The 26,898-nt window shown below is 36.9% G+C and overlaps 1 protein-coding gene across 1 annotated transcript in view; it reads left to right on the top strand.

The window, feature by feature from the left end:
- The window catches only part of ITPR2 (inositol 1,4,5-trisphosphate receptor type 2), an 838,078-nt gene that overhangs the window by 543,465 nt on the left and 267,715 nt on the right, over positions 1-26,898 (top strand). The window contains exons 23-27 of the mRNA XM_081818942.1: positions 8,452-8,645; positions 12,657-12,786; positions 14,777-14,834; positions 16,617-16,782; positions 18,296-18,469. Of these exons, the coding sequence (XP_081675068.1) occupies positions 8,452-8,645; positions 12,657-12,786; positions 14,777-14,834; positions 16,617-16,782; positions 18,296-18,469 (722 nt within the window). The remainder of the gene's footprint in view (positions 1-8,451; positions 8,646-12,656; positions 12,787-14,776; positions 14,835-16,616; positions 16,783-18,295; positions 18,470-26,898) is intronic.

The following is a 26,898-nucleotide window of genomic DNA, read 5'->3' as shown; positions in this document are numbered from 1 at the left end:
AGTGATCTCTGATGCACCACCTTCATAGAGTAATGTGATTGAAATATTCACTTGCTAACTGTGTAAGTTAATAAATTTCACAAGGACTTAATGGGTATGATGCATGCATAATTTACATAGTACACTAAGTCACGAAGTACCTCTTCCTTTTGGTTCTCTCAGTCAGATGTTATTCACATAAAGTTATAATACATAAAATTATTTTTGTTAGACTTCATAATTGATTGACTAGTAGAGGCAGGAGACTGATTCTGTGTTTGTCCGTGTTTCTGTGGGATTTGTCAGAAACAAAGGCATCATGTGTAGTTTTTCGCCTTTTGGTTTCCCAAAGGTATCAGTCACACGGTGGGGGGAGCACCTTCCACAGTTTAGTGTGGGATTTATTCTTATTCTTTAAGCTCTAGAGTGACTCTAGGAGTGATATGAATGGTCCCTGGCACCCAGGAAGAGGTATTACCATTACCATATTGAGTTAATAGGACAGAATCAATACCCATGGATGACCTCACAAATAATGAGAATGACTGAGGAGGGCCATGTTGTCCTCACCTCCTCTCTACTCCAACTCTTTTCTCTATTTATAAATACTGTTTGAACCTCAGAATCTGATGCTTCAAGGTGTTAAAACACTGGGGATTAGGTTCCCCAGTTCTCTCAATTTCTGCTGAAGAGAGTCCACCAGTGACCTCTAATAAGGTACATTTTTGGAACCTAAACATAAATGTATAGAATGTTAGCATATAAAGGGACTGTTGAAATCATCTACACAATATACAAACTTCAAATCTTCATATAACACCCATTACAAATGGTCATCTGGGATCTCCTTGAACATCAGAGCGACCAAAATTTTGTTGCTGCAAAAGGCAGGTCTTTCTTATTTCCAAGAGCTCCAATTATTAGGTCTCTTTTGTTATATTAGGTCTGTTTTGTTAGATTATCCTAACTTCCCTCTAACTTCCGATTAGCAGTCCTACTTTTGTTCCCTGGAGCCACATTGAAATCGAACATCACCTCCACATGTTGGTTCCCTCCACGGTTGAAAACGGCCAGGGTGTCACCTCCGCGTCTCCTCCTCTCTGGGTAGTTTAACTATTTGTCTTAGGATTCAGATGTCACCGATCACTGGTCTGACCAGCACAGAGGCAAGGACAGTTATTTTTCTCATTCATTCTTAACACTTTACTTTTGTAATGCAGTCTAGGTGAACTGAGTGTTTTTGGTAACAATGACACCGTATAGGTCCCCATGGAACCTGAACAGAACTGAAGTTGAATTTGTGCTCCGTTACATCACATTTTTCCATCGTATACTTCAGTTGGTTTTATTGGGCCCTATGTACAGGGCATTTTATGTTTTGATTTTACCCTGTCTTCAACCTGTTGATGTAGTTTGGGGAGTTGATGGAATCAGTCATTATATTAGTTATCCTTTCTTGTTTCATGCTACCTTTACATTTAAGAAACATGCTATTTCTGACTTCACCAGTCATCAACAAAAATACTTACCTGGTTGAGGCAATGGGAGAGCAGCAAGGAACTAGAGGCCCTTCTGCACTTTAACAGTGATTGATGTACTGGTACTCTTTGGTTATGATCATTTAACTAAAGTCATACCTGTGAAACTGTACATAATTCAATGCACGTGTCTATAGTGTGATGATGAATCAGAACAGTAGTTGCTCTTGGTGGTGGTGGTGAGGGGGAAGGTAGAGGAGAGGACCTGGAGAAAGGCACAAAAGAGCTTCTGGGGTAATGGAAATGGTCGGTATCTGGACGACATGTGGTTTATATGGATGTATGTCCTTCTTCAGCAGAACTGCTGAAACCTTTCATATAAGATCTGTGCATTTCATTGTATCTAAATTGTATCTCAATTGTAAAACAGTATGTAAATTCATTTATTGCTTAGATTACCAACTGTTAAGAATTAAAGTCAGCTTTGCAAATTAAAATCTTGAGGTTTGGAATATTGAAATGCCTTTGTCAGTATTTGACAGTGATGAAATCCAAAGTAGCATGTAGAACTCAACCACTGTTTTGTATGAATTGCTTTTTAAATTCATCCTTTGAATAACACTTCTTTAGGGTGTGGGTGGGATGGGAAATAATTTTCTTTTAAGCAGTCTACTTGATATTCAAAAAAAGATGGATGATAACATTACTATATTTTGGTAACATATGTTCGATAAGTTTCGCTTTGTTCTAATTCTAAGGTTTTGGAAAGTTGGAATGTGTAAATGGGTTATCAACATACTGTATTCAAAGACTATTTATTTAGAATGAAGAAAATTAGGTGTCATATGGTCTGTTTTGTCCACTGAGTATTCTTTATAAACCACTTCTCTGAAAGACTTCTCCTTTTTGAAGTGATATTGTGTGTCAATCAAGCCAGCGTGTAAGAGATAATGAGCTATGATGGAACCACACATTCCTTAGTAGGATGGTGGCCACTCTAATAGAACATGATGAAATGGAGAATAGTTGTTTTTCAGAGATGTAGTAAAAGCACGCACATGTCCTCCACTTTTCATTTTGAGGTAAATACATTATAATTATATGATACTTTTCTTTTATCCTTCATGACTTTTTTGCACATATTATATAATCTTATTCTCACAGGACTTGGAACATATTTTGTTAGATTAAGAGTGTGTACACAGGATGGTGAAATAATTTGAGAAAGATCATGCTAATCTGAATCTTCAACTCCATTCAAAGCCTAGTTCAAAACTGTGTCTCTTCAGTGAAGCTGCCTTTCTCTCTCCTCACCCTAAAATGATTTACAAAATTAAATTAAAAAAATTTTTAGGGGCACCTGGGTGGCTCAGTTGGCTAAGCATCCGACTGTTGATTTCAGCTCAGGTCATGATCTCAGGGTCGTGCGATTGAGCCCCACGTTGGGCTCAGGTGCTTAGTGTGGAGTCTGCTTGAGATTCTCTCTCTTCCTCTCCCTCTGTCCCTCCCCCTGCTTGTGTGCACTCTTTCTCTCTCTAAATTAAAAAAAAATTTCCAAAGCAACCTTCACACTGCCCATTCTATACTATAACTATCTCAACTGCCTTGTATTTCTTCTTAAATTTTTTATGGATATGTTTTATGTTTTCTTAGCCATGCTTTCCTATGTCCTCCCACCCCCATTGTCCCTAGTACAGAGCCAGATGAACATTGGTTATTTAATAATACTTTCTGAGCAAGAGCTGCCCTTAAAATTAAATTGTGCAATGCAAATAAAATGCTCCAAATAGTGTGTGGCCCATCATAAATAATAAAAACTGGTTGGATAAGTTCGCTTGGGGATAATATGACCAAATTTATTATACGATTAATAGTAATTTCACATTTTTCTGCACAGTTTTAATTAGAATCTTTGCTTTCTGGGGGTCGCCTGGCTGGCTCAGTCAGTAGATCATGTGGCTCTTAATCACAGGGCTGTGAGTTCAAGCCCCATGTTGGGCATGGAGCCTATTTAAAAAAAAAACCAAAAAAAACCTATTATACGCAAACAATGAATCATGGAACACTACATCAAAAACTAATGATGTAATGTATGGTGATTAACATAACATAATGAAAAAAACCAAAAAAAAAAACTATTAAAAAAGGAGAATCTTTGCTTTCTGCATTGGGTAGGTTTTCTGAGTTCTAGTATAAAATCTTTGGAAATTTGTAAGATGATGATCTACTAGCAAAGCAGCATGGTGTGGGGAAAAAAGCTGCATGTTGATATTTGTTGACCTCTATCTGAAACTCTGCCACTTTCTGGCTGAGTAAAGCAGGATGGGCCCCATAAGCCCCCACCCTGCAGTGAGGGTCTATGTGGCCTAGCAAAGTACATGGGATGTGATTTGCCCTTAATAAGGGCAGATCATGATTCCCCTTATCTCACTAGTATCTATTTTATTGCTTTTTCTTTTCTTTTTAATGAATAAGTTTTCAAGTAACACGGAAATTATATATGCTTTTTGAAAAAATTTAGAAAATTTGGGAAAATATAAAGGAGAGCAAGCAAAAACTCACCTTGATGAAAGACAGAATATTTTTAGTGTAATAAGATCCAATTTTTTAAATAAAAATGTCAATCTCATTTTTAATAACTCATTTATCAAATCTTTTTTTCTTTTACTAGTGCATTAATCTAGCAAATATTTACTGAATGACTACTGTGTGTCAGGCACGATTCCAGGTGTTGGAGACAAGGCAGTAAACTAGGCAGGATCTTCGTTTTCATGGAGCTCATGTGTTTTTTTTCTTTTTTTGAGGGGAATATACAATAAACACATAAACAAATATAAAATATGACATGAGATGGTGAATAATGGTATGACTGAAATGTAAAGCAGGTGCGTGGGTCCAGAGTGATGGCAGTCCTCCTTTAGAGAGGGTGGCCAGAAGAGGTCATCTGAGGAGGTGACATTGTACCAGAAATCATAAAGGCGTGAGAAATCAAGTTAAGTGACCATCTAGTTAAGAGAACTCCAAGCAGAAGAATGGCAGTTTCCAGCACAAGGTTTAAAAACCTGATGGAGATTGGATTATCTAGCTCTCTAAAATCCCATGATCTAACTTTGAACTGGGAATGCTGGTTATCTATGTCCGCTTAGGGTGTTACGTCTTGATCTTCCATTTAATCCAGGCTGATACCATGGTACCCATTGCTCTGCTTGTATCTCTAGCTTCATTAAGGCTTTGATCTTGTGTTAATGTTTTTGTTTTGCATATAGAAAAGTCTTTTTATAAACAGACCCTCAACCACTGGGAGGAAGCACTGCTCCAGAGAATGTTCAAAATAGAAAGCCACTCCAGTTCTAAAATGTAGGCGTCTTCCAGCTAGTGGAGGTTTATAAGGAGCTGCTAAGCAGGGATGGGAAGTAGGAAGATTTCCTGAGTCATGTCTTTATGGTTTAACATCATACTGTTTCATATGAATTATTATAACAGCAGATGCATTTTTTCCAAATCCAACTATGAAAATACATTTCAGGGAAGGAAGAATGGTTTTTGGGTTATCCATTCTTCGGCTTCTATTATAAAACATTGAGCTGACTTTAGTAGTCACAGAACAATTAAATTGCTGTGAACAACTATTCACAAAACTTTTCTAATTGAGTATTTCTATGATCTCTTATAAATGCTGAGAAGGTTCCAGAAATGTCTACTTGAAATCTAAACAACTGGAAAATTCAAATTATCGTTTCTAGTGTTATGTATTTCTAATAGAAAAAGATCACAAATAAAGATGACTTTAAATTAAATAAAATACCAATACTTATAAGGTAAATTTCAATCGAGTAAGATTCTATTATATCTCTTATACTTTCTAGAAATCCACATAACTGTTAATGATTGTTGAGTGCAATAATGCTCACAAGCAGTAATACGACTTCTGAATAGGTACAGTTAAATCATGGTCAGCTCAGCTTCCGTGTTATGTGGATCTCATTGCTTTTTACTTCTCTGGAATTGGTAATGGGAACTTAACTCATCGGAACCATCAAAGAAACAAAGAAACAAACTATGTATTCTCAGCCACTCCCGGCCATCATTCCTGTTATGCATTCAGTATACCTGTTTACTTTCGGGTTTTTCTCTTGAGGAAATTAGGATTAGTAAAACTATCCATACAATCATGTAATAAAAGAACCTGAAAAGTCCATCTGTTTTTATTTCTAAGCAATTCCTTCTTTCTTACTTTTGCTTAACAAAAGATGACTCCCATTTTTTCAAACTATCTCAACACCCTTTACACATAAATCCAAATTCTGGCTGCTGGGTTAATAAAAAAGACATAGAAAAGCTGATTTTTTAGGGGTTAGTCTGTCCAGAAGATTTATATGGTGATACAGTAGCCTTTTTTGTAGTGTTAACTAATTATGATTGAGAGGAGAAATGGTAAGATTTCTTCTTTGGCAGTATGAAAAACCGATGGCCTCTGACTTATCTCAACAGTCTAGAATCAGAAATTTTTCTCTGGAGAAATGGATACTTGGGAGCCTTGCCTGTCTGTGATTTATGTGGCATTTGACTTATGTTTTCCAAGCTGTGGGAGTTCACAATTTAAGCACTTCTCATCACCACCAAGCAACTCCAGAAAATATAGCATCTTTTAATTTGGGACCTCTCAAATTAAAAAATTGGCCATACAAGGAGATGTCAGGAGAGTTTTGTGGCGACCACGTGCCATAGGCATCTAAGGATGTGGTAGAACAGGGACGAACCCCCCCATGTCATTGACAACATGTGTTACATATTATTATGGTTCTGGCCTCTAGATTTTAATTTCTTGGTGACAGGATCTATATTTGGGGAAAAGAATTGTCTGGGCTAAATTTCTGTGTAATAATCATTTGGATTAAATGATTATTTTCCATGCAAATCTAAATAAGATGCAGACACTGTGGGTGCCAAGGATTTCTGTGTGAATCAGGGGTAGGAATGACAAAGGAGCCTGTTCGGTGTTAGTGGTGAGAAAGCATCTCTTGGAGGCTAACACATATACATACTCAAATCAAGATTCGGATAAATGTACTGGTTTAACATCGGGGACCTAAAACCATTGCCAACCACCAGATGTGCATCCCTGCAATCCACGTAGCAAACAATGGAGGGGTTTGGAAGTAGTCAACTGCTGTGATTGCTTGAGAACCGCGGAAAAGGAAGCATTCTGCCTCAAGGTTGTTCTAGAAAATAGGGCTCTCTCAAATCCTTTATCTCAATCTTGTCGAAACTTGGAAATTACCTTTCATATACATTTTTTCTTTTCCCCCTTTTTTGGTCTATGCCAACAGCAGTCAAAGTTCATAGACTCTCAGAAGGAAAACCAGTTAATTTCTGCCTTGAAGATGCCACTTTAGGAAAAAAATGTTACTTCTCTGCCTACTCCAAAATGTACTATTTGAGCACCACCCTCTTTTATGTATACGAATCTCATTTATGATAAGAATAAGTTTTAAAAGGCATTTCACTTTTCACCGTGATTGCTGGTGGCTTGATGATAATTGTGGGTTGGTCTATGCAAGACCATCAAGATTTTTTTGAGTCATCCTTTCAATATTTTCCTTTTCTTTATTTGTTTGCCTTTTGATTCTGTAGGTATCCCTACAGTTTATACTCTTCACTTAGAGCCGAGAGTTTTATCTCATCCCATCTTATTTCCATTTCCCTTTCTCTTGGTTTACACCCTGAGACATTCAGGGGAGGGAAAATTATTTGCCAGATTCTTAGGCCTTTGCTTGAGGCAAAGCTCCATGAACATACACAAGCAAAGACCACTGTTCCGAAAGAAAAGTAGACAATTGTTCTTTTGAATCCTTGCTGCTTGTTGAGGGAATTTAGAAGTGAGAAACAACAGTCAGGCCGGAGAACATAAATTGGAGCAGTGTCAGGAGGATCCTTTGGTACAGCTGCTCGTGGTCAGTGGAAGGAATGAGCGTATGTGCAGTTTTATTGGAGAACAAGTGAATGAGAAGTCAAGTCAGAGAGGGAGACAAACCATGAAAGACACTGGACTCCAGGAAACAAACTGACGGTTACAGAGGGGAGGGGGGTGGGGGGAGGGGGTAACCAGGTGATGGGTATTAAGGGGGATGCGTGTGTTGTTGAGCACTGGGTGTTACACACAACTAATGAATTGTTGAACACTACATCAAAAACTAATGATGTACTCTATGCTGGCTAATTAAACATAATAAAAAAAAGATCAGGGGATTTAAAAAAAAACAACAAAAAACTCAAGAAGACATAGAAGGGGAGTGCTCCCTTTTTGAAAATGATCATGTTTGTCACTAATGTGTTTTCATAATTACCTCAAACATCATTGGTTTTGTGGATTTTGAATAACGACTTTTTATTCCAACTGGATGAAGGAATGGGGAGTGTATTGGCAAACACATGCTTCTTCCCCAGATAAAACTTTCTTTTTCTTAAAATGAAGTTATAGCAAGCTCCCCACAAGCTCTTTTCACAAGCATCAGGAAAGCAAAGCCGTAAAGTCCTTGGTTTGAGGGTGGGATGAGGATGCTAGTCACTACTTCCATGTTTTCATGTAATGCCTGTATACTCACTTGCAGCTCATTTGTCGTAGAGCTCATTTGCATTTTTGTAAAAGTTAGGGCCTTTTGGTGTGAGAGTTGGTAGGGCTTCCTGTGTTCCAGAAGGACCTGACTTGGATGTTACCAGAGCAACCACAACTCACCGTGGTGCATCATTGGAAAACATTTTCTGAGAAAAGTTCTTTAAACTTTTTTTAATTTAAAAATTTTAAAATCTGTCATTTTGAAATGTGTCTGCAGTGTCTGTGCTTTGTAAGGAAAGAGCCAGAGCAGTGCTGGTGCTATTCTTTCCTATCTTAGTACTTTTGCTGTCATGCTTGCAGTCTGGTGGGACCAACTGGATATTACACCTGATTCTGCCGGTGTCGTGTGTGTTGACTTAAAGGCTTTTCTTGTGCCAGGAAACAATGTCATGAGAACCATCCATGGGGTGGGAGAGATGATGACCCAAATGGTACTCAGTAGAGGCTCTATCTTCCCCATGAGTATGCCTGACGTTCAGCCCAGCATCCACCCCAGCAAGCAGGGGAGCCCCGTAGAGCATGAAGATGTGACTGTGATGGACACCAAACTGAAGATTATTGAGATTTTGCAGGTACGTTGCATAATGGAAGTGAAGTGACAAATACCTAATTGTGCATCTGTGTTTAACTTCTTACGCTCTTTGTTCCAAATCACTGTGGAAATATTCTGAAATGCTATTGATCTAATTTATTTCCTTTGAGTTAATGATACTATTTAACATACTAGTTACATGTGTTCATTTCCATTAAATGTACTTCTGGTGATATCTAACAATTGTGGAGTGCTTTGAGGTTGACAAAACCTCTTTCATACGCATTTTCTCATTTAGTATTGACCCTGATTTCATTTTACCTTTACTTCAGGATTTCAGAGCAGGCAAACTGAGATTGAATTCTAACTCTATTTCTATTTTTAATTGAATTGGACATGTAATTCTAGGTATCCAGATTTATCACTGTAGCAAGAAACTCAAATAAAATTTTATTTATTATTAACAAAAATGTTAATAATTGGTTTCAGTATTTTATATAAGTGACTATCTCTCTTTGTGTTTTTGTTTCTAAGAGGCTAGGAATAATATATGTTTTTAAAATTGATATAGTCTAAAACCTAGCTCCATGAATTTAAAGGAGGTAAATTATTATTTCATGCCCACTGGTTTAGTGAATAAATTCCCCATTACTGTAGCTGTGAATTGTTAGCATTTTTTTTTTAAGTTTGGAAAGTAGTTTTATGATACTTTAATTATAGCATTTACTCCAGATTTGGAGAATGAAGCCTGGAGGTTTCAAGGATCTATTAAGATTCTGGATACAGTTTACTAAGTCTTTCATCATAATTTAATGTAGACTGAGCTACCAGAAGTGGGTTAGTAGTCCTGGAAGGATCTGTACATTTTTATTTAAAGTAATTAGATTTATAATCATAAAAGGTTTCACAGTTCCTCCAGAAATTCCAAAGGCTGAATCCTGAGAAATTTTGGCAGGCCTCCCAACCCTGTGTTCATGACCCTGTAAAATCACTTGGTTCTCCTATTCTTAAACTGAGAACGGTAGTGATAAACTGAGGTGCGGACCGAGAGAGCCCGTAATTTACATCATCCTACTCACGGGACAACATCTAAGGTATGTGACCTCAGTTTGGTCCACAGTTACAGAAGATCAGCATTTGAAAAACAATCTAACTGCTAAAAAAACCAGGAGATGGAGATATTGCTGTAGGGCAGATGAGGGCTGACCTCTCCTTGCTGCCTCTTTTTTTTTTTTTTAAGATTTTTTATTTATCCATTTGAGAGAGAGAGAATGAGAGAGAGAAAGCATGAGAGGGGGAAGGGTCAGAAGGAGAAACAGACTCCCTGCTGAGCAAGGAGCCCAATGCGGGACTTGATCCTGGAACTCCAGGATCGTGACCTGAGCCGAAGGCAGACGCCCAACCAACTGAGCCACCCAGGGGCCCCATCTTTTGGGTTTTTAATGTATTTCTTGTTGAGCCTCTTTTCTCACTCCGACTTTTGTGTTGCGTTGAATCAGGGTCTGATTCACCATGTGTTCCTATGTGCTGCTCTTGAATACGTTGCTTTCTTGGAACACCTCTTCAAGAGTTTCTTTGGGGGTGCCTGGGTGGCTCAGTCGGTTACGCATCTGCCTTCAGCTCAGGTCATGATCCCAGGATCCTGGGATCGAGTCCCGCATCAGGTTCCCTGCTCAGCGGGGAGTCTGCTTCTCCCTCTCTCTCTGCCTCTCCCCCTACTTGTGCTCTCTCTCTCTCACTTTGTCAAATAAATAAATAAAATCTTTAAAAAAAAAAAGAATTTATTTGGAGCCACGTTCCTCATACAAGTCTCCTGCTTTCTGCCGGCTCTTCCTCTTTACAGGGTCTTCCTTCCTTTTTCCCATCATTTTATGTATCTCTCTTCTTATTTATCTCTCTCGTTCTCTCCCTCTGTCTGTTTTTTTTTTTTAAGATTTATTTATTTGAGAGAGAGGGAGAGAGAATGAGCGAGCAAGTGGGTGAAGAGGAGCAAAGGGAGAGGGTGAGAGAGGGAGAATCTCAAGCAGACTCCTCACTGAGCTCAGAGCCTAACCTGGGGCTCGATCTCACAACCCCGAGGTCATGACCGAAGCCGACACCAAGAGTCAGATGCTTAACCTACTGAGCCACCCAGGTGTCCCCCCCTCCCTCTGTCTGCCTTTGGTCCTCTCTCAACTGTCTTTCTCTGTCTTTGTTTTCATTCTTCCCTCTGCCCCTTTCCTACCTTCCATTTATATTTTACAATTAAATATATTATACGTTGAAAGTTTTAATTTTGGTTATATGTATAAAATACAGTTCTATGAGCACTAATCTTCAACTGAAAGTTAGTGTTTCACTAATTAGTGTCTTATTAATTTGTTCTTTACATAGGTTTTTTTTTTTTTTTAAAACCTTTCCTTTCAAGTCCCTGCCATCTAGTTTCTGTTCCCACCCAAGGCTATCAAGTCCAATGGCCCCTTCTCAGCTCTGTTTTCCCACAATCTGTCCCCTGCTTTGAAAATCCTCTTAACTACAATCCACTCAACCAAGGTGTGTTGCAGCACTTACCACATGGTAATAAAAGAGACTCTTTGGTGTTTGTTTTTCCTTCCACATTATATGTTCTTCATAGGCAGGTCTTATCCTCGACACCCCTTTTGTACTCTCAGCACCTTTCTTAGTTCCTGGCTTAGCAAATGTTTGTTGAACTTAGGTGACCATAGCTGACATGGAGCATGTTTGCTGCCCGTAAGAAGCATAGGGCTAGCAGAGGCAAGAAAGAGAGGAAGAGACAGAGAGACAGAGAGTAAATAAAAGAAGTATTAGGTCGACAGTAGACAGATAGGTGTAAATGTGTTGAGTGAGCAAAAAGGAGAAAAAGGGATTTAGACAGGGATCCAGGAAAAGCTTCATTTTAAACTGAATCTTAGAGGATATCTCAAACACTGGTTACGCTGGGTTGGAGGAGAATATTCAAAGTAAAGAGGACACTGAACACATGTGAGAAGGCAGGAGAGAAACATCCAGTGCTTCTGGAACAGAGCAGTGTGAGAAGGAATGAGAGGAGGAAGGAGTGGGGGAGGGAGGGGGCTGCTTCAGGAGCCACAGAAATACTGGGAGATCAGGTCAGACAGTACCATGTGTGACCATTACTGCTCACTGTCCAAACAAGGCTCTTTTGAGAGTGTAGGGGACACGGATAGTAATTATGCTAGGACAAAAGGTTACACAGGCTTATCTCGGGCAAACTGGGATGGAAGGGAACCCTGTATATAAAACCACTTCTCTGTTGTTTACCTTCTCCGCTCAGAAATCTATAGCACATACTTTTTCTTTCTCTGATCTCCACTGAATTTTCTATACTACATGATTTAGCCTTCGATGCTTTTCTAATTATGTTAACAATGCTATATTTTGTTTTCCCAACTCAGACTTTGGCTTCTTGAGGCCAGAGGGCTTCAAGTGTTTGCATTCTTCCTAGTGCCTAGCATAGATGGGAACCTTATTGGCACTTAGTTTCCGCCAATGTGTTAGTTAAGGAAGACAAGGACAACTACACAACCTAAGGAAACAAGCACCAATGAGGCGAATCCATGGTATATTTGGATGCTGTTGTTACTTCAGCTGTCCTTTTGTAGTCCATATCCAAGACTGATTGTGGTGTAGCCAGAATCCACACTATCGTACCTGAAATTTTGGCCTTTCTATGCATGAGTGAAGGTCACAGCTCCAGCACTGTCCTCCCAGAACCAATGGTAACTCTGCAAAGTGCAAAAAATCATTACCTCTTCATCCAGACTCATTGGATACCTCTCTCTGGATTATTCAAAGAGTAATCATGGGAAGTCAAGTTTTCTTCCTCCTAAAAACCTGCTTTGGGATCTTCCGGACATTGGCTCATGGAAATGTATCACTTTTCTTAGCTTTATGACTGATAAGCATGTATGCCACTGAGATTTCTAATTAGTTCATGTGATACGTTGATAGTTATGTTGTTCTTGGTGTAATGAATTGTAGTTTTAACCACTATGCTAAAAAAATAAAAGTATGTTTTTAATGCTTTTTGTAGTTTATCCTGAGTGTCCGACTAGATTATAGGATCTCGTATCTGCTGTCAATATATAAGAAGGAATTTGGAGAGAACAATGAAAACACGGAAACATCCACCAGCGGCTCTCCAGATACCTTACTACCGTCAGGTATCTCCTTTGTGCCCGTATTTGCTCTGTAGCTTTCGTATTTTCAGACCCAGTAGTGTTTCCATGAGACAAAAATGTGGAAATAATACCCGCCAATGACATGAAGAAATTCGGACAGGGCATTAGATGACTTGCCTATGATGGCTGGGAGGATATTTGCCGTTACTTGGTGCTCAGTCCTCAGAATGCAGTTTATTTTGCAATCTTCACAGCTCGATGAGGTAGAGGTGCTGTTTATTGTGCCATTTTACAGATAAGAAAACCAAGGTCAGACAGGTTAAGTTACTCGCTAAACATCATGAAAGTAGTAGAGCAGGGATTTCCTCGGAGGTCTCTCCAACTTCAGAGCCTGAATATTGTAAGCATCATGCTGTTTTGGTGAAAGTCCAAGGGAACTTACTTGCTTGATCAAAGAACAGCGTGAAATGTAGCTGTGGGGCAAAAAGTTGTTTTGTAGGAAGCTGTTGCCCAACTCAAGAATAAAGACATGGTATTTCCCAAAGGTCTAAATGGGGGTATTAGTGTGTGTGTGTGTGTGTGTGTGTTTACTTTGCATGGTTATGAACTGGTACTATATGTCAATTTTTCACATTTAAAAAATGTGAGAATGAAGCCAGTCTATCTCTGTGTAGGAGCATAATGAAGAAAGAGCATAAAAATTATTGTGAAAATTTTGTGGCTATCGAAAGTACCTTATGAAACCTAAGAAATATTAAATTTCAATTTTTCTGGATAGATCCTACCAGTAACAGTGGGTTAGAAACTATGTCATATTAAAGATTTAGCCAGGTCACAGAATTCTTTTTCTGAGGATAAGATTTGTACACAGATAGGAAATTTTCTTCTAATCACAACCACCGTGAAAATAACAGGTATCCTCCTCTCTTTCACCCATCATTCAATATGACAGGAATGATTCAGTGATTGTGTGTAGTTAAAATGGATGGTAGACCAATGTCGTGATCTCCGACTCGTTAGTACCATCCGAAAGGCAGCATGCCTCTGTAGACGGAATTAAGCTTTCCTAAGGGAGAGGTCACTTCTGGTGTATTTGCAACCATGTTGTTTTTATGCTTCCCAGAAGTATAGAACCCCAAAGGGCTATTTCCAGGAATGATATGGCAGAACCAGAAAATCTTGCTGGTGGTTGCATTGACAATGTAATAAAAATTATTGGCTCTTAGAAGCCAGACTTCTGGAAATAGAAGCTCTAAGTGTCAGTGAAGTATGGTTACTGAAGTAACCCTCAGAAAACCAGTTCTCTCTGATTTACCTGATCTTTCATTGGTTGAATCTGGAAGAGAGAGCTTTCTGGGGAGGATTCTTTTTCCTTTTTTATAACTTGCTCTGTTTTCTTTTTAAACTTTGGAGATAAGAAATAAATAAGGTACTTATTTAAATGTGTTATTTTAACTAAGATATCTTCAAAATATTAGTGGTGAGGATGGGTGAGGAATCATGATTGGTTCACATTAAAAAAAGAAGTTAACGTCCCATAAGAAGAAGGGATGGAATTTTAGAAGGAAGTGTGGGTAAAAGGGTCATGTTGTTTGGAAGTACCATATAGTAACAAGGTTCATTATTGCTATATTTTGATTCTTTAAAAAACATGTTTAAAAAACATCCTTCCATGTCATCACCCCATTAAATTATATGTTTTTACATATATATGTGTGTGTGTGTGTGTGTGTGTATGTGTGCCCAGAGTTGATGCATATAGATACATGTTTATACAGGTGAAGCAACTTTGTAAATGGTGCTTTCTGGTCTTCTAAATATATCTTTGACTATAGCAATATATATTTAAAATATGAACTTTGTTTAAAATGTTGATCTCTAAGTGGACTTAGATCGTGACTTTTTAAACTGTTACATTTGGTGGTATAAAGAAATTAATACAAATATTTTTAGGTATGCTAATATTGGTATAAATACTGTGACTCCTAACTAGGATACGATAACGAATGGATTTTGCCATTTGTCTTTTCAGCTATTGTTCCTGATATAGATGAAATTGCAGCCCAGGCAGAAACTATGTTTGCTGGAAGGTATAGTAACATTTATGTATCTTTATCTTGTGGATAAGATTTTGCTTAGAATTCTATTGATACTTTGTTATTGTTTACGTCCCTATATTTATTTAATTTTAGATCCTTTATTGTTGTCAACATAATTTCTACCAGAAACAAAGCTGCTAATTTACTGTAGAAGAGAAAGCATAGCTTTTCTTTTTTTTTTTTTTAAAGATTTTTATTTTATTTATTTATTTATTTGAGAGAGAGAGAGAATGAGAGAGAGCACATTCTTTAGGTAGGTCAGGGGAAAAAGACAAGAGAGATGAGATCAGCATATTGAACTTTTCCCTGAATTCTTTGCTTTTCTTTCCTCAAATAAGGACAGCACACGGATGCCCTTTAAGTCCCTTGGTATAAATAGCACTGCGTCTTGCAAAACATTGCTTTCCTGCATCTGAGAATTTTGAGGCAAGAAAGTGACTTCTTTCAATGTTATCATTAACTTCATTTGTGAGAAATAAAGCTATTTTCTGCCAGTTGGAAATATCCCTGATTAAAGAAAACAAAATGCCTCTGGTGTGACTACCCTCCTTTGTTTTTAGGAACCCTGACATTTATTGTTTTAAAGTTGTTTCTTTTTCCAAAATGAAATAGCACTAAAAAAGAAAAGCAAAAAAAAGCCCTAAAATGTCTAAGCTATAAATTATTGAGTTTCTTGTGTTCATTTCTATTACAAATTTGCCATGAGAACCTAAACAAATTTCACACTAAGCCCTTTGTTGCATTTTCTTTGGTTAGAAAGACAAACAAGAATGAAGAAGGGGACCAAAAAGGATTTTTTTTTAATCTCTAGTGAACATTTGGTTTAGCTTTGTTTATATATTGTTTTGACAGCTTTTGTTGTTGTTATTGTTGTTTTCCTATTTAAGTACTTCACTATTCCTGGGAAGAGACAGTAAATCAGTGTATGATTTTTTCACCTTAGAACAAACTGAGGGTTACAGAAGGGGGGGTGGGAGATGGGGTAACCGGGTGATGGGTATTAAGGAGGGCATGTGTTGTGATGAGCACTGGATGTTATGCGCAATTAATGAATCATGGAACACTACATCAAAAACTAATGATGTACTATATGTTGGCTAATTGAACATAATAATAATATTAATAATAAGAATAAAATAAAAGCTTACTAAACTTCAAAAAAAAAAAAACCAAAACGATCTCTTATCCAGTGCAGTCTTACCCAGGGTCTGAATATACCAAGCACAGAGAGCAGTTCTGGTGATGACTGTGTGCGCATGTGTGTGCATGCACGTGCGCATGCCCTTGTCCTTCCTGGCCGCTCACCACCTGTTGTGGAGAGGTCTCTAGGGCGCTGGGGAAAGTTAGTTGTTGCTGTACATCCATCCTAGTATCTCTTCTCAATACTAGAGTTGAAGTTTTTTTGGATCAATTTTTGGATTGTAGCTTTTGTCTATGTCTAGGTGAGCAACTCATCCTGCTTTGCCTGGTACTTTCCCAGTGCAAGTCCTGAAAAGTCCTCCATCCTGGGAACCCCCTCAGCCTTGGACAAACGGGGATGGTTGGTTATCCCTGCTTTCGTGGACAAAAACATGTTTTGTTTTGTTTTTTCTTTTTCTGTGCTTTGTTTCTTCATCAGTTACATGAAGGGAAAAAAGTAAAATGATCTTCCTTTTTACTTTCCAATTTTGGGGGGAAAAGTCATATAACTGAGAATGTATACACAATTTTAACCACTTATGAGTAAATTTTTGGTAAATATAAGTTATTTTAGAATGATTTTTGGTTTTATAGAAAGGAGAAAAATCCAGTTCAACTTGATGATGAAGGAGGCAGGACCTTTTTACGGGTCCTCATTCATCTGATCATGCATGACTACCCTCCTTTGCTCTCGGGAGCCCTGCAACTACTGTTCAAGCACTTCAGCCAGAGAGCGGAAGTTTTACAGGCATTTAAACAGGTAAGATTGAGGAGCCCTCACTGCTGCCATAGCAGAAGCTCCGAAAATATTGTTTAAAACATCTGACCTCACTTCATGGTTGCAGAGTTAATCAGACTGTGTGGCTTCTCCTAGAGACACTTTCTATCTTTAAAGACAGATGTGGCCTTGTCTTTTATTTTATTTTTTTAAAGATTTTTTTTTATTTATTTGACACAGAGAGACACAGCGAGAGAGGGAACACAAGCAGGGGGAGTGGGAGAGGGAGAAGCAGGCTTCCCGCGGAGCAGGGAGCCTGATGTGGGGCTCGATCCCAGGACCCTGGGATCATGACCTGAGCCGAAGGCAGACGCTTAACGATTGAGCCACCCAGGCGCCCCAGATGTGGCCTTGTCTTAAGCTAAGACATGATCTATTTTATTTTATTTATTTATTATTATTATTTTTTTAAAGATTTTTTAAATTTATTTATTTGAGACAGAGAGAATGAGAAAGAGAGAGCACATGAGAGGGGGGAGGGTCAGAGGCAGAAGCAGGCTCCCTGCCGAGCAGGGAGCCTGATGCCAGGACTCGATTCAGGGACTCCAGGATCATGACCTGAGCCGAAGGCAGTCGCTTAACCAACTGAGCCACCCAGGCGCCCAGACATGATCTATTTTAGAAAGAGTTCCCCACGAATGATTTTCAGTTAATATCTTTAATGTAAATGACAGGCACGAAGATTTAGGAAGGCACTGGGGGAAAATACCATATTAGGAATTTTGTTGTCACTGCTATTATTTTGACCCCAGATTTTACTGATAAATTTGGATAGGACAAGCAGTAGTGCTGAAATAAATATTTTGTGATTGAAAAAATGTATAAATACAAAAGAAAGTAACTGCTTTGGATCTGATCTTTCTCTTTGTCATCTGAATGACATCGATTTTGAGCCTACTAATGAATAATACCTAAGGGCTTACATGTGTGTTTCACTAATATTTATTGTATTTAATAAAACATTGATTTTCATTAAGAAGTTTTATAAGAATATATTGAAATATGAAATAATTACAAGAGTAATTATAGAAATAGATATAATTATGCATAATTTGTATGTCATGTAATACATATAAATTATAATAAAATAAAGGTTTATAACATGAGGTTTCGACCATGTCAGAATTTTCTTCCACTTATTTCTGTATTTCTACCTCTTTTCAAATAGATAGAGTCTCGGGAAAAATTAACTTTAACAGTGAAATTAGAGTTAAGGTATCTTTTATTTTAAATTACTCTTTAGCACTTTGCTAGGGCTCACTTTTTAAAAATATATAATTCTTTATAACATATGAATATATTAGGTAGTGTTCACAGATACTTCCTGGTAAGTTTTAATGGCCAATATATATCTAAAATATCCATAAATATTCTAGAAATATTAAACTTCAACTGAAACACATTTGTTAAAAGACTTGGGATTTTTGACATCAATGAAATAGGAATGAAGGAATTTCCATAAGTAAATTGAGGGTTCAAATTCTTCTGTTTCCAGGTGCAATTGCTGGTGTCCAATCAAGATGTAGATAACTACAAGCAAATCAAGGCAGATCTAGACCAGCTTCGACTAACTGTAGAAAAATCTGAGTTATGGGTTGAGAAGAGCAGCAACTATGAGAATGGAGAAATGGGTGAAAGTCAAGTAAAAGGTGGTGAAGAGCCAATTGAGGTTCGTTTTCAAGATATATTTTGAAATAATCCAAACAATGTCTTTTAATCATATGCCCTATAGCCAAAATTATCCATAAAGAAAAATTTTGTTCTGAGTAACAGAGCATACAATTTTCATTTGCCAAATCAATTAACTCCATAAACCTGTGTTTTGGTTAATTCTTGTGGGTCTTGTGGGTCCTAAGCATAGACCTGTAAAGAGGTGGAAGTTTGTTGTTACCCTTCACTATGGCTATTTATTGCCAACCTGTAAATCATTTCTTTCTTCACTGCTTACCCTTATATAATACATAAAAATAGTTACACGGAACAGTATGCTTTAAGTGCCAGCATGAAAATACCAAAAATCTGTATTTACTCTAAAGAGTGGTAAGATGGTGATCCTAAGTCTTCCGTTGCATAGGTTTTAGTTTTTGGTGGGTTAAGTAGTTGTTGTTTTCACATTTCACTAAATACTAAATAACCATTTAAAGTTTTTAAAGCCATGTTTTAGTGGTAATACTTGGCAAACGAATGCCAACATCCTAATTGATGAGATATTGTTTCTTAAATTCCTGTCTTGTGTTTTATTTAGTTGTTTTTTAATCTGCGGGAATGTAGACTATTTAGAGAGGTTTACCTACCCTAGCTTTTCTGTTTGATGGAATACCCAAAATGTTGTGTAGTGAAAGGTGAAGACAGAGTAGGGGAAAATTTCAGTCCTCAAAATGTGGAAGAGTCCTGAAGGCAAGGTCATCTGGTGGGTTACTCCTTCTTCCTTGTCTCAGGACTCCTTACCACTAATCTGCACAAAATGTTAGACTTAAATTTTTAGCAACTTTTTTCTGTGATTTTATAATGGAAGTTATTAGAATGTAGAATTCCTACTCCATATAAATTTGTTTCATGACCAGCTCTTTTGTTGTTGATATAGAGTTCTTCCACAGCATATTTAAGAAATAAGAGGACATTTAATATTTATGTAGTACTTGCTGTACGTCGTCTTATAGCAGACATTTTCATACATGTTATCTCTTTTTAAATGTTACAACAAACTTTGGAGAGAGTTAGAAAGACCCAACTGAGATTTTAACCCAGGTCTTTCAGAGGATAAGTTCCAGGCTCTTTAACTGTACAATTGCACTTTCTGATATAATATTTAAAGACGTTAAGAGATGTGTTATGCTTTCACAAGGCTGGAATACCTCTTTTGCAGATACATCCTGTGCACATCTTCTAGAGAATAAACATAATGTTGCTTCCCCTTTTAGAACATTGCATTTTTAAAAATAAAGAACAGCTCTAAACCATAGGAAAATACTCTTTGTAAAAGTTTGCAAAAAATCATGTCAGAGTATAGGTGAGATGTTCCATGAAGGATGTTAGTCACTCGTCTGCAGTTTAAATTCCTAATTCTCTGAGCGAAGTGGAGAAAGAGCCTTCATCAGTGTGTGTGTGTGTATATATATACATATATATATCTCCATGGTATCCCCAAAGCAGTTTAATAAGCAATTTGTATTGATGTAAGAAAGAAGATGAATAAGTTGTCTGATTGGGGATACCTTAGAAACAAAACAGCTTTCCACGTGGGTTATAAATCTATTTTTCTAGATACTTGAGATGAATGTAAGTCATTGAAGTGGGAATTTGTTTATTGTTTGCTGAGTACAGGATTTATCAGTTCAGAAAATGGTCAGGATTTTAGGTGCTTGAAGCAGGAAGTGATTTAATACAAGGAATTGCATTTTGGGAAAGTCTCGAGGAGTACAGCTTGGAGGCTGCCACCGGACTGTTGATTTCAATGTCAGACAATCGTAGCTACGATTCCGATTCTAGAAGCTGCTTCAGCGGCTGCCAGCACTGCAGCTTCACCACCCCTCACTCACACCTGAAAAGCACAGGGCTAGATAACGGAACGCTCAGGTCTCTCAGGAATTTTCTTTTCAGCCCTTACAGCCACAGAACGATGGCCTTCAGTGGGTAGGGTATTAAGAGCATGGGTTTTGATGTCACATACCTTAGAATTTGCCACTAAGTATATGTGTGACTTTGGGCAACTTATTTGAATTCCCTGTGTTTTTTTTTTTTTTTTTTTTAATATTCATTCAGTGGACATAATAATGGTATTTCGCTCATGAGAATACTAGATCAGATGAGCAAACTGTGCACATGGCATGTCAGTTAATACAACTTCAGTGCGAAAATAGAAACAAGAAGGCGATATGTTATTTACCAACAAGTCAAGAAGTAAGGCTCCAGCTTTAATTAATTCATTTTCTCAGTGTGGTCACTATGGACCAATAGACGTAATTTTGGGACTGATCTTTTCATGGTTGCATCATGGAAGCAGCATCCTGGACATCACATCTCTGCACAACAACACCGAAAAGAGTATCTATGCCTTTTTACGCATTTCTGAGTCTCCTGTGTAGGAGCAAGGAAACCTTTTCCAGAGATCCCTTAGTAGATTCTATCTCATGTCTTCTTGTCCAAAGCAGGGCCACATGTTTACTTCTAAACCAGTGGATTATAAGATTAATTTAGCCTAAGTAAAGGATGACCCTCAAGCTCTATGATACCCTCCCCTGAATTACATGGGGAAAGGGTAGATAGTAGAACAAAATTGAAATCTGCTATCAAGGAAGAACAAAGAAAGGCTGTTGGTTAGCAACTGACAGTGTCTGCCAAAGTCAGCAGTCAGTGACTGTTTGTTATCATTTTTATTGGTTTTTATGCACAACATATTGCACTGTTTACTATGATGGGTATGGAATTATGAAATCTTAGAGTTAAAATATGCTCGTAGGGGTATCAAGTCCAATTCCCTTCTGATACTTATTTTCTCTCTAAATAGCTCACGTGAGTGAGATGTTTCTTAAAACAAAACGAACTTCTGTGATGGCAAATTCAGTAACTCTTGAGGTAGCACATTCTACTGAAATGAACACATAGCTTAAGAAATAGAATATTACTAGTAAGAAGTCCCTGCGGTCCCTCCCTGTATGCAGGAAGAGACCGTTATCATGAATTTATGTTAATTTCCTTGCTTTTCTTAATGGTTTTTGCCACACCTATTTGTATCTCTAAAACATGAAAAAGCTATGAAAAATATTCCATTTAGTCTGTTTTGGATATATTTTTGCCCTCCTTCCTTACTGATGTGTAGCTGCAACTCATTCATTTTTTCTAATATATATTAGAGAAAGCGCATTACACTTTATGCACATGTTTATCTAGTTAACTGTTGGTGGACATTTTCATTCTTTACAGTGCTAGTGTTTTTAAAGAAACTTTGCTACCAAAAGCAATGCTGCTTTAAAAACTTTTGTATGCCACCTGATGCACATGTTTAAGAGACTCTTCAGATTAAAGACTTAAATGTGAGACCTGAATATATAAAAATCTTAGAGGAAAACACAGTAATTTCTTTGACATCACTGTAGCAACATTAAAAGCTTTTACACAGCAAAGGAGCCCATCAACAAACAAAAAGGCAACCTACTGAATGGGAGAAGATATTTGCAAATGATATATCTGATAAGAGGTTAATATCCAAAATATATAAAGAACTTACACAGCTTAGCACCAAAAAACCAAATAATCTAATTAAAAAATGGACAGAGGACCTAAATAGACATTTTTCCAAAGAAGACATACAGATGACCTAACATAAGATGCTCAACGTCGCTCATCATCAGGAAAATGCAAATCAAAACCACAATGAGATACCACCTTACACATGTCAGAATAGCTATAAAAAGACAGGAAATAACAAGTGTTGGCAAGGATGTGAAGAAACCTTGTGCACTGTTGGTGGCAATGTGAATTGGTAGAGCCACTGTGGAAAATAGTATGGAGTTTCCTTAAGAAATGAGAAATAAAAATACCATATGATCCAATCATTACACTCGTGGCTATTTACCCTAAGAAAATGAAAACACTTCAGAAAGATATATGCTCCCCTATGTTTATTGTAGTATTATTTACAATAGCCACGATGTGGAAACAACTTAAGTGTCCATTGATAGATGAGTAGATAAGGAAGATGTAGTGTATATGCATATGCACACTGAAATATTATGCACCCATAAAAAAGAATGAGATTGTGCCATTTGCAACAGCACGGATGGACCTAGAGGGTATCATGCCAAGTTAATTAAGTCAGACTGAGAAAGATAAATACCATATGATTTCACTCATCTGTGGAATCTAAAAAAAAAAAAAAAAACCCAATGAATAAACAAACAAACAAAAAGCAGAATCAGACCTATGAATAGAACAAACTAATGGTTTGCAGAGGATAGGGTAGTGAGGGATAGGCAAATTGGATGAAGAGGAATAGGAGATACAGGTTTCCAGTTATGGAGTAAGTCACAGGAATAAAAAGCACAGTACAGGGAATATAGTCAATGATAATGTAACAGTGTGGTGTGACAGATGGTAGCTACACTTGGTACCATAATGTATAGAGAAGTAGAATCTCTATGTTGTATACTTGAAACTAATATAACATTGTGTGTCAACTATCCTCAAATAAAAAAAATTAAAAAAAAAAAGAGATCCTTCAGGATATATATTTAGGTATAAAACATCTAGAATATTTACTTTTACCAAATAATGTTAGTTGTTTTCTGAAGACCATGTGACACTCCTTCTAGCATTATATGAGAGTTCTGTAGCCCCATATCCTCACGACGGCTGACTTTCTCACTTTTTCATTTTTGATAATTGGGTGAATTGATATATTCTCTGTTGTGATTTTGTGGGATTACTCATGAGTTCGAGCATATTTTCATAGGCTTATTGGCCATTTCACTTCCTTTTCCATTTTAGATTAAACTAAATCTTGTATGGGCAAGTTAATTAGGTCCTACCAATTCATGTATACCTACTACCAAGGTTAAAAATATTTTTGACTTCGGGGCGCCTGGGTGGCTCAGTCGTTAAGCATCTGCCTTCGGCTCAGGTCATGATCTCAGGTTCCTGGGATCGAGCCCCGCATCGGGCTCCCCGCTCCAAGGGAAGCCTGCTTCTCCTTCTCCCCCTCCCCCTGCTTGTGTTCCCTCTCTCGCTGTGTCTCTCTCTGTCAAATAATAAATAAATAAAATCTTTAAAAAAAAAAATATTTTTGACTTCAAGTCATGGTGATGCTATAGTTCAAACTTGAGTACAATCTTTTCATTTCTTATTTCTTTTTTCTTCTTTGTTGCATTGGTAAAAATTTCCAGTATAATGTTGAATAGATGTGGTATCCTTGTCTTGGTTCAGATTTTAAAGGGAATGATTTTAACATTTCACTATTGAATATAAGGTTTATTATCCATTTGTGTTTGTAGATACCCTTTATCAATTGTGGAAGTCCCCTCTATTCCTAGTTTGCTAATTTTTGTCATGAATGGTTATTGACTTTAATTAAACACAGTTCATACATCTATCAGGATTGTTATTTTTCTTTAATCTTAATCTGCTAATTTTTTAAAAAAGTTTTTATTTAAATTCCAGTTAGTTAACATACAGTGTAATATTAGTTTCAGATGTACAATGTAGTGATTCAACATCCATACATCACCCAGTGCTCATCCTTAATCCCCATCACTTATTTCACCCATCCCCCTCTTAGTCTGCTAATTTTAATAACAAGAATCATAAATAGAGCTTCTACCATAGTAACCTTGCATTCTAAAATAAATGTATCTTGTTGGTAATTTTTACATTGCTAAATCCAGGTTGCTAATATTTTGTTTAGGATTTTACATCTTTGTTGTCAGTGAGATTGACCTGTAAGTTTCCTTTGTTCTACTGTTCCTGTCAAGTGTTGGTAACAAGGTTAGACTAACTTCATAATAAAATGAGTTGCAGGATCTTCCCCTTTCTTCGCATATGTTTAGATATGTATTCTGTGAATGTTTGATAAAAAACGTATCTGTAAATCTGCCTGGGCCTTGGATTTAGTTTGTGGGAAGATTTTAACTACTGATTCAATTTTTTTAACGGTTATAAATTCATTCAAATTTTCTATTTTGGGTCAGTTTCCTGTATATTTTTCTAGCCATATGCTTTAGTTTTCAAATTTATTGGCATACATTTGTTCATATTCTTTCATTATCTTTTAAAATTTCTGCTATCTCTGTAGCTGCAGGACCCCTCCATTTTTAAAGATTTATTTATTTTGGTGGGGGAGGGGCAGAGGGAGAGAGAGTCCCAAGCAGACTCCATGCTGAGTGCAGAGCCCAACTTGGGGCTGGATCCCACCACCCTGAGATCACTACCCGAGCCGAAGCCAAGAGTCGGACACTTAACTGACTACACCACCCAGGTGTCCCAAGACCCCTTTTTTATTCTTGATATTGTTTACTTGTGTTGACTTTCTTATTTTGACCCTTTAGATTTCACTATTTGTGTTGTATACTTCTGTGGGTTTTGACAATTGAATAATGTCACGCACGTATCATCTTACCAGCATTGCACGTATTTTATTCATGCTTTTTAATGAATCTGTTTTTGACTTTGTTGAGCTTCTGGGTTTATTTTATTATATTTATTCTATTCTCACCTTTTATGTTGACACACTTTTCAGACTTTTAAAAAATTTAATGGTATAATTTCCTTCTAAGGAACTGCATTCCACAAATTTTGACAAATGCCTTTTATATTATTGTTCAGTATTAGATATTTTAAAATTTTTCCATTATGATTTCATCTTTCTCCCAGAATTACTTGGAAGTGAGGTCTTAAATTTCCAAATGTCTAGACGAAATTTATTCCTTTTTGTTATTGAAGTCTTAATTAATTAACTTGTGGAAAGAGAGTTATTCGGTTCTCCAAAATTTGTTGAGACTTGCTTTTTGGCCTATTATATACCATCAGGTTTTGTGAATGTTTTATGTGGGCTTAAGAAGAATGTGAACAGGTATCGGGTTCCTTGTATATGGCTAGTAAGTTAAGCTTCCTGTGTTTGAATCATTTATCTACTTACTAATATTTTTGTTTTCTTGACGTTTCAATAGTTGAGAGAGAGATTTGTTGACATTTTCCACTACAATGGTAGGTTTATACATTTTCCTCTGTAGTTTTATTAATTTTTACTTTATATGTTTTAAGGCTTTTTTGTTAGTTTGGTTTTCTTGCACTTCGCTTTTTTTTTTTTTTAATTTGAGCATAGTTGACATGTTTTAAGGCTACTTTATTTGATGCCTATAAATTTAAAATTATTTTTTTCCTGGTAACAAAAACTTTTATCAGTTGAAAGGTATTTTCTTCCACTTCCGATGATAATATTTCATGTCTTCAGGCTTCTGTTGCTGCTGTTGAGACGTTTGCTGTCTGTTTCATAGTGATGCTTTAATTCTGAAGCTGATTGTTAAACCTTATTATTGCCTCAATATCTGTTAATTTCATTTTTATATTTTCCATATCTTGGACTTTGTGCTGAATTTGAGTAATTTCTTTAGACTTATATGAGTCTCTCTTTGAGTATGTCTTATCTACAGTTTACCTACTGACTTTTTAATTTCAGTCATTATATTTTTTCATACCTGCAATTGAGTTTTAAAACAACCTTTTTGGTCATTTTTTGATCCTCTTTTGTTGCTTGCTAATTTTTGTGATTCCATATGGCTATTTTATAGACTTTGTATAATAATTCCAGGATCAGAAGTACTTAGGCATTTCTTATGATTCTCACTCACGGTGCTGTTGCTTTATATATTTGGTCACCTTTGATTATGATCTCATACTTTTTTTTAATAGACTTTATTTTTAGAGCAGTTTTAGGTTTAGAGAAAAATTGTGGACCAAGTACAGTGAATTCCCATACACTCTCCCCATTTTCATAGTATCAACATCTTGCATTAATGTAGTACATTAATGTGGTACATTACAATCGATAAGCCAGTATTGATACATCACTATTAACTAAAGTCCATAGTTTACTCTAGGTTTCAGTATTTGTGTTGTACAATTCTGTGGGTTTTGACAAATGCATAATGTCACATACAGTATCATACAGAATAGTTTCACTGCCCTAAAAATCCTCTGTGCTCCACCTCTTTGTCCTTCCCCTGTGAACCCCCGAGTCCTGGCAACTGCTCGTCTTTTTTCTGTCTTTATAGTTTTGCCTTCTCCAGAATGTATGGTTTTAATGTTTATATAGTTTTTACAGACTGACTTCTTTCATTTAGCAATACACATTTTAGGTTCTTGTATGTCCTTTTGTAACTTGCTAGCTCATTTCTTTTTATCACTGAATAACACCCCATTGTGGGATGTACAGCAGTTTATCCATTCACCTATTGAAGGACATCTTGGTTGCTTCCAGTTTTGGCCCATTATGAATAATGATGCTATAAATATTCGACTGTTGGTTTTGAGCTTTATGTTTTTGACTTCAGAAATGGGGGTTGAAATTGGGCATGTTTTCCTTCTTAGAGTATTTGTGATTACCTT

This window comes from Leptonychotes weddellii, chromosome 5 (assembly GCF_054177405.1).
Source record: "Leptonychotes weddellii isolate Sample4059 chromosome 5, ASM5417740v2, whole genome shotgun sequence".
Taxonomy (NCBI): Eukaryota; Metazoa; Chordata; class Mammalia; order Carnivora; family Phocidae; genus Leptonychotes; species Leptonychotes weddellii.
Note: the sequence above shows the minus strand (reverse complement) of the source record. Positions and strands in the feature narration are given on the sequence as shown.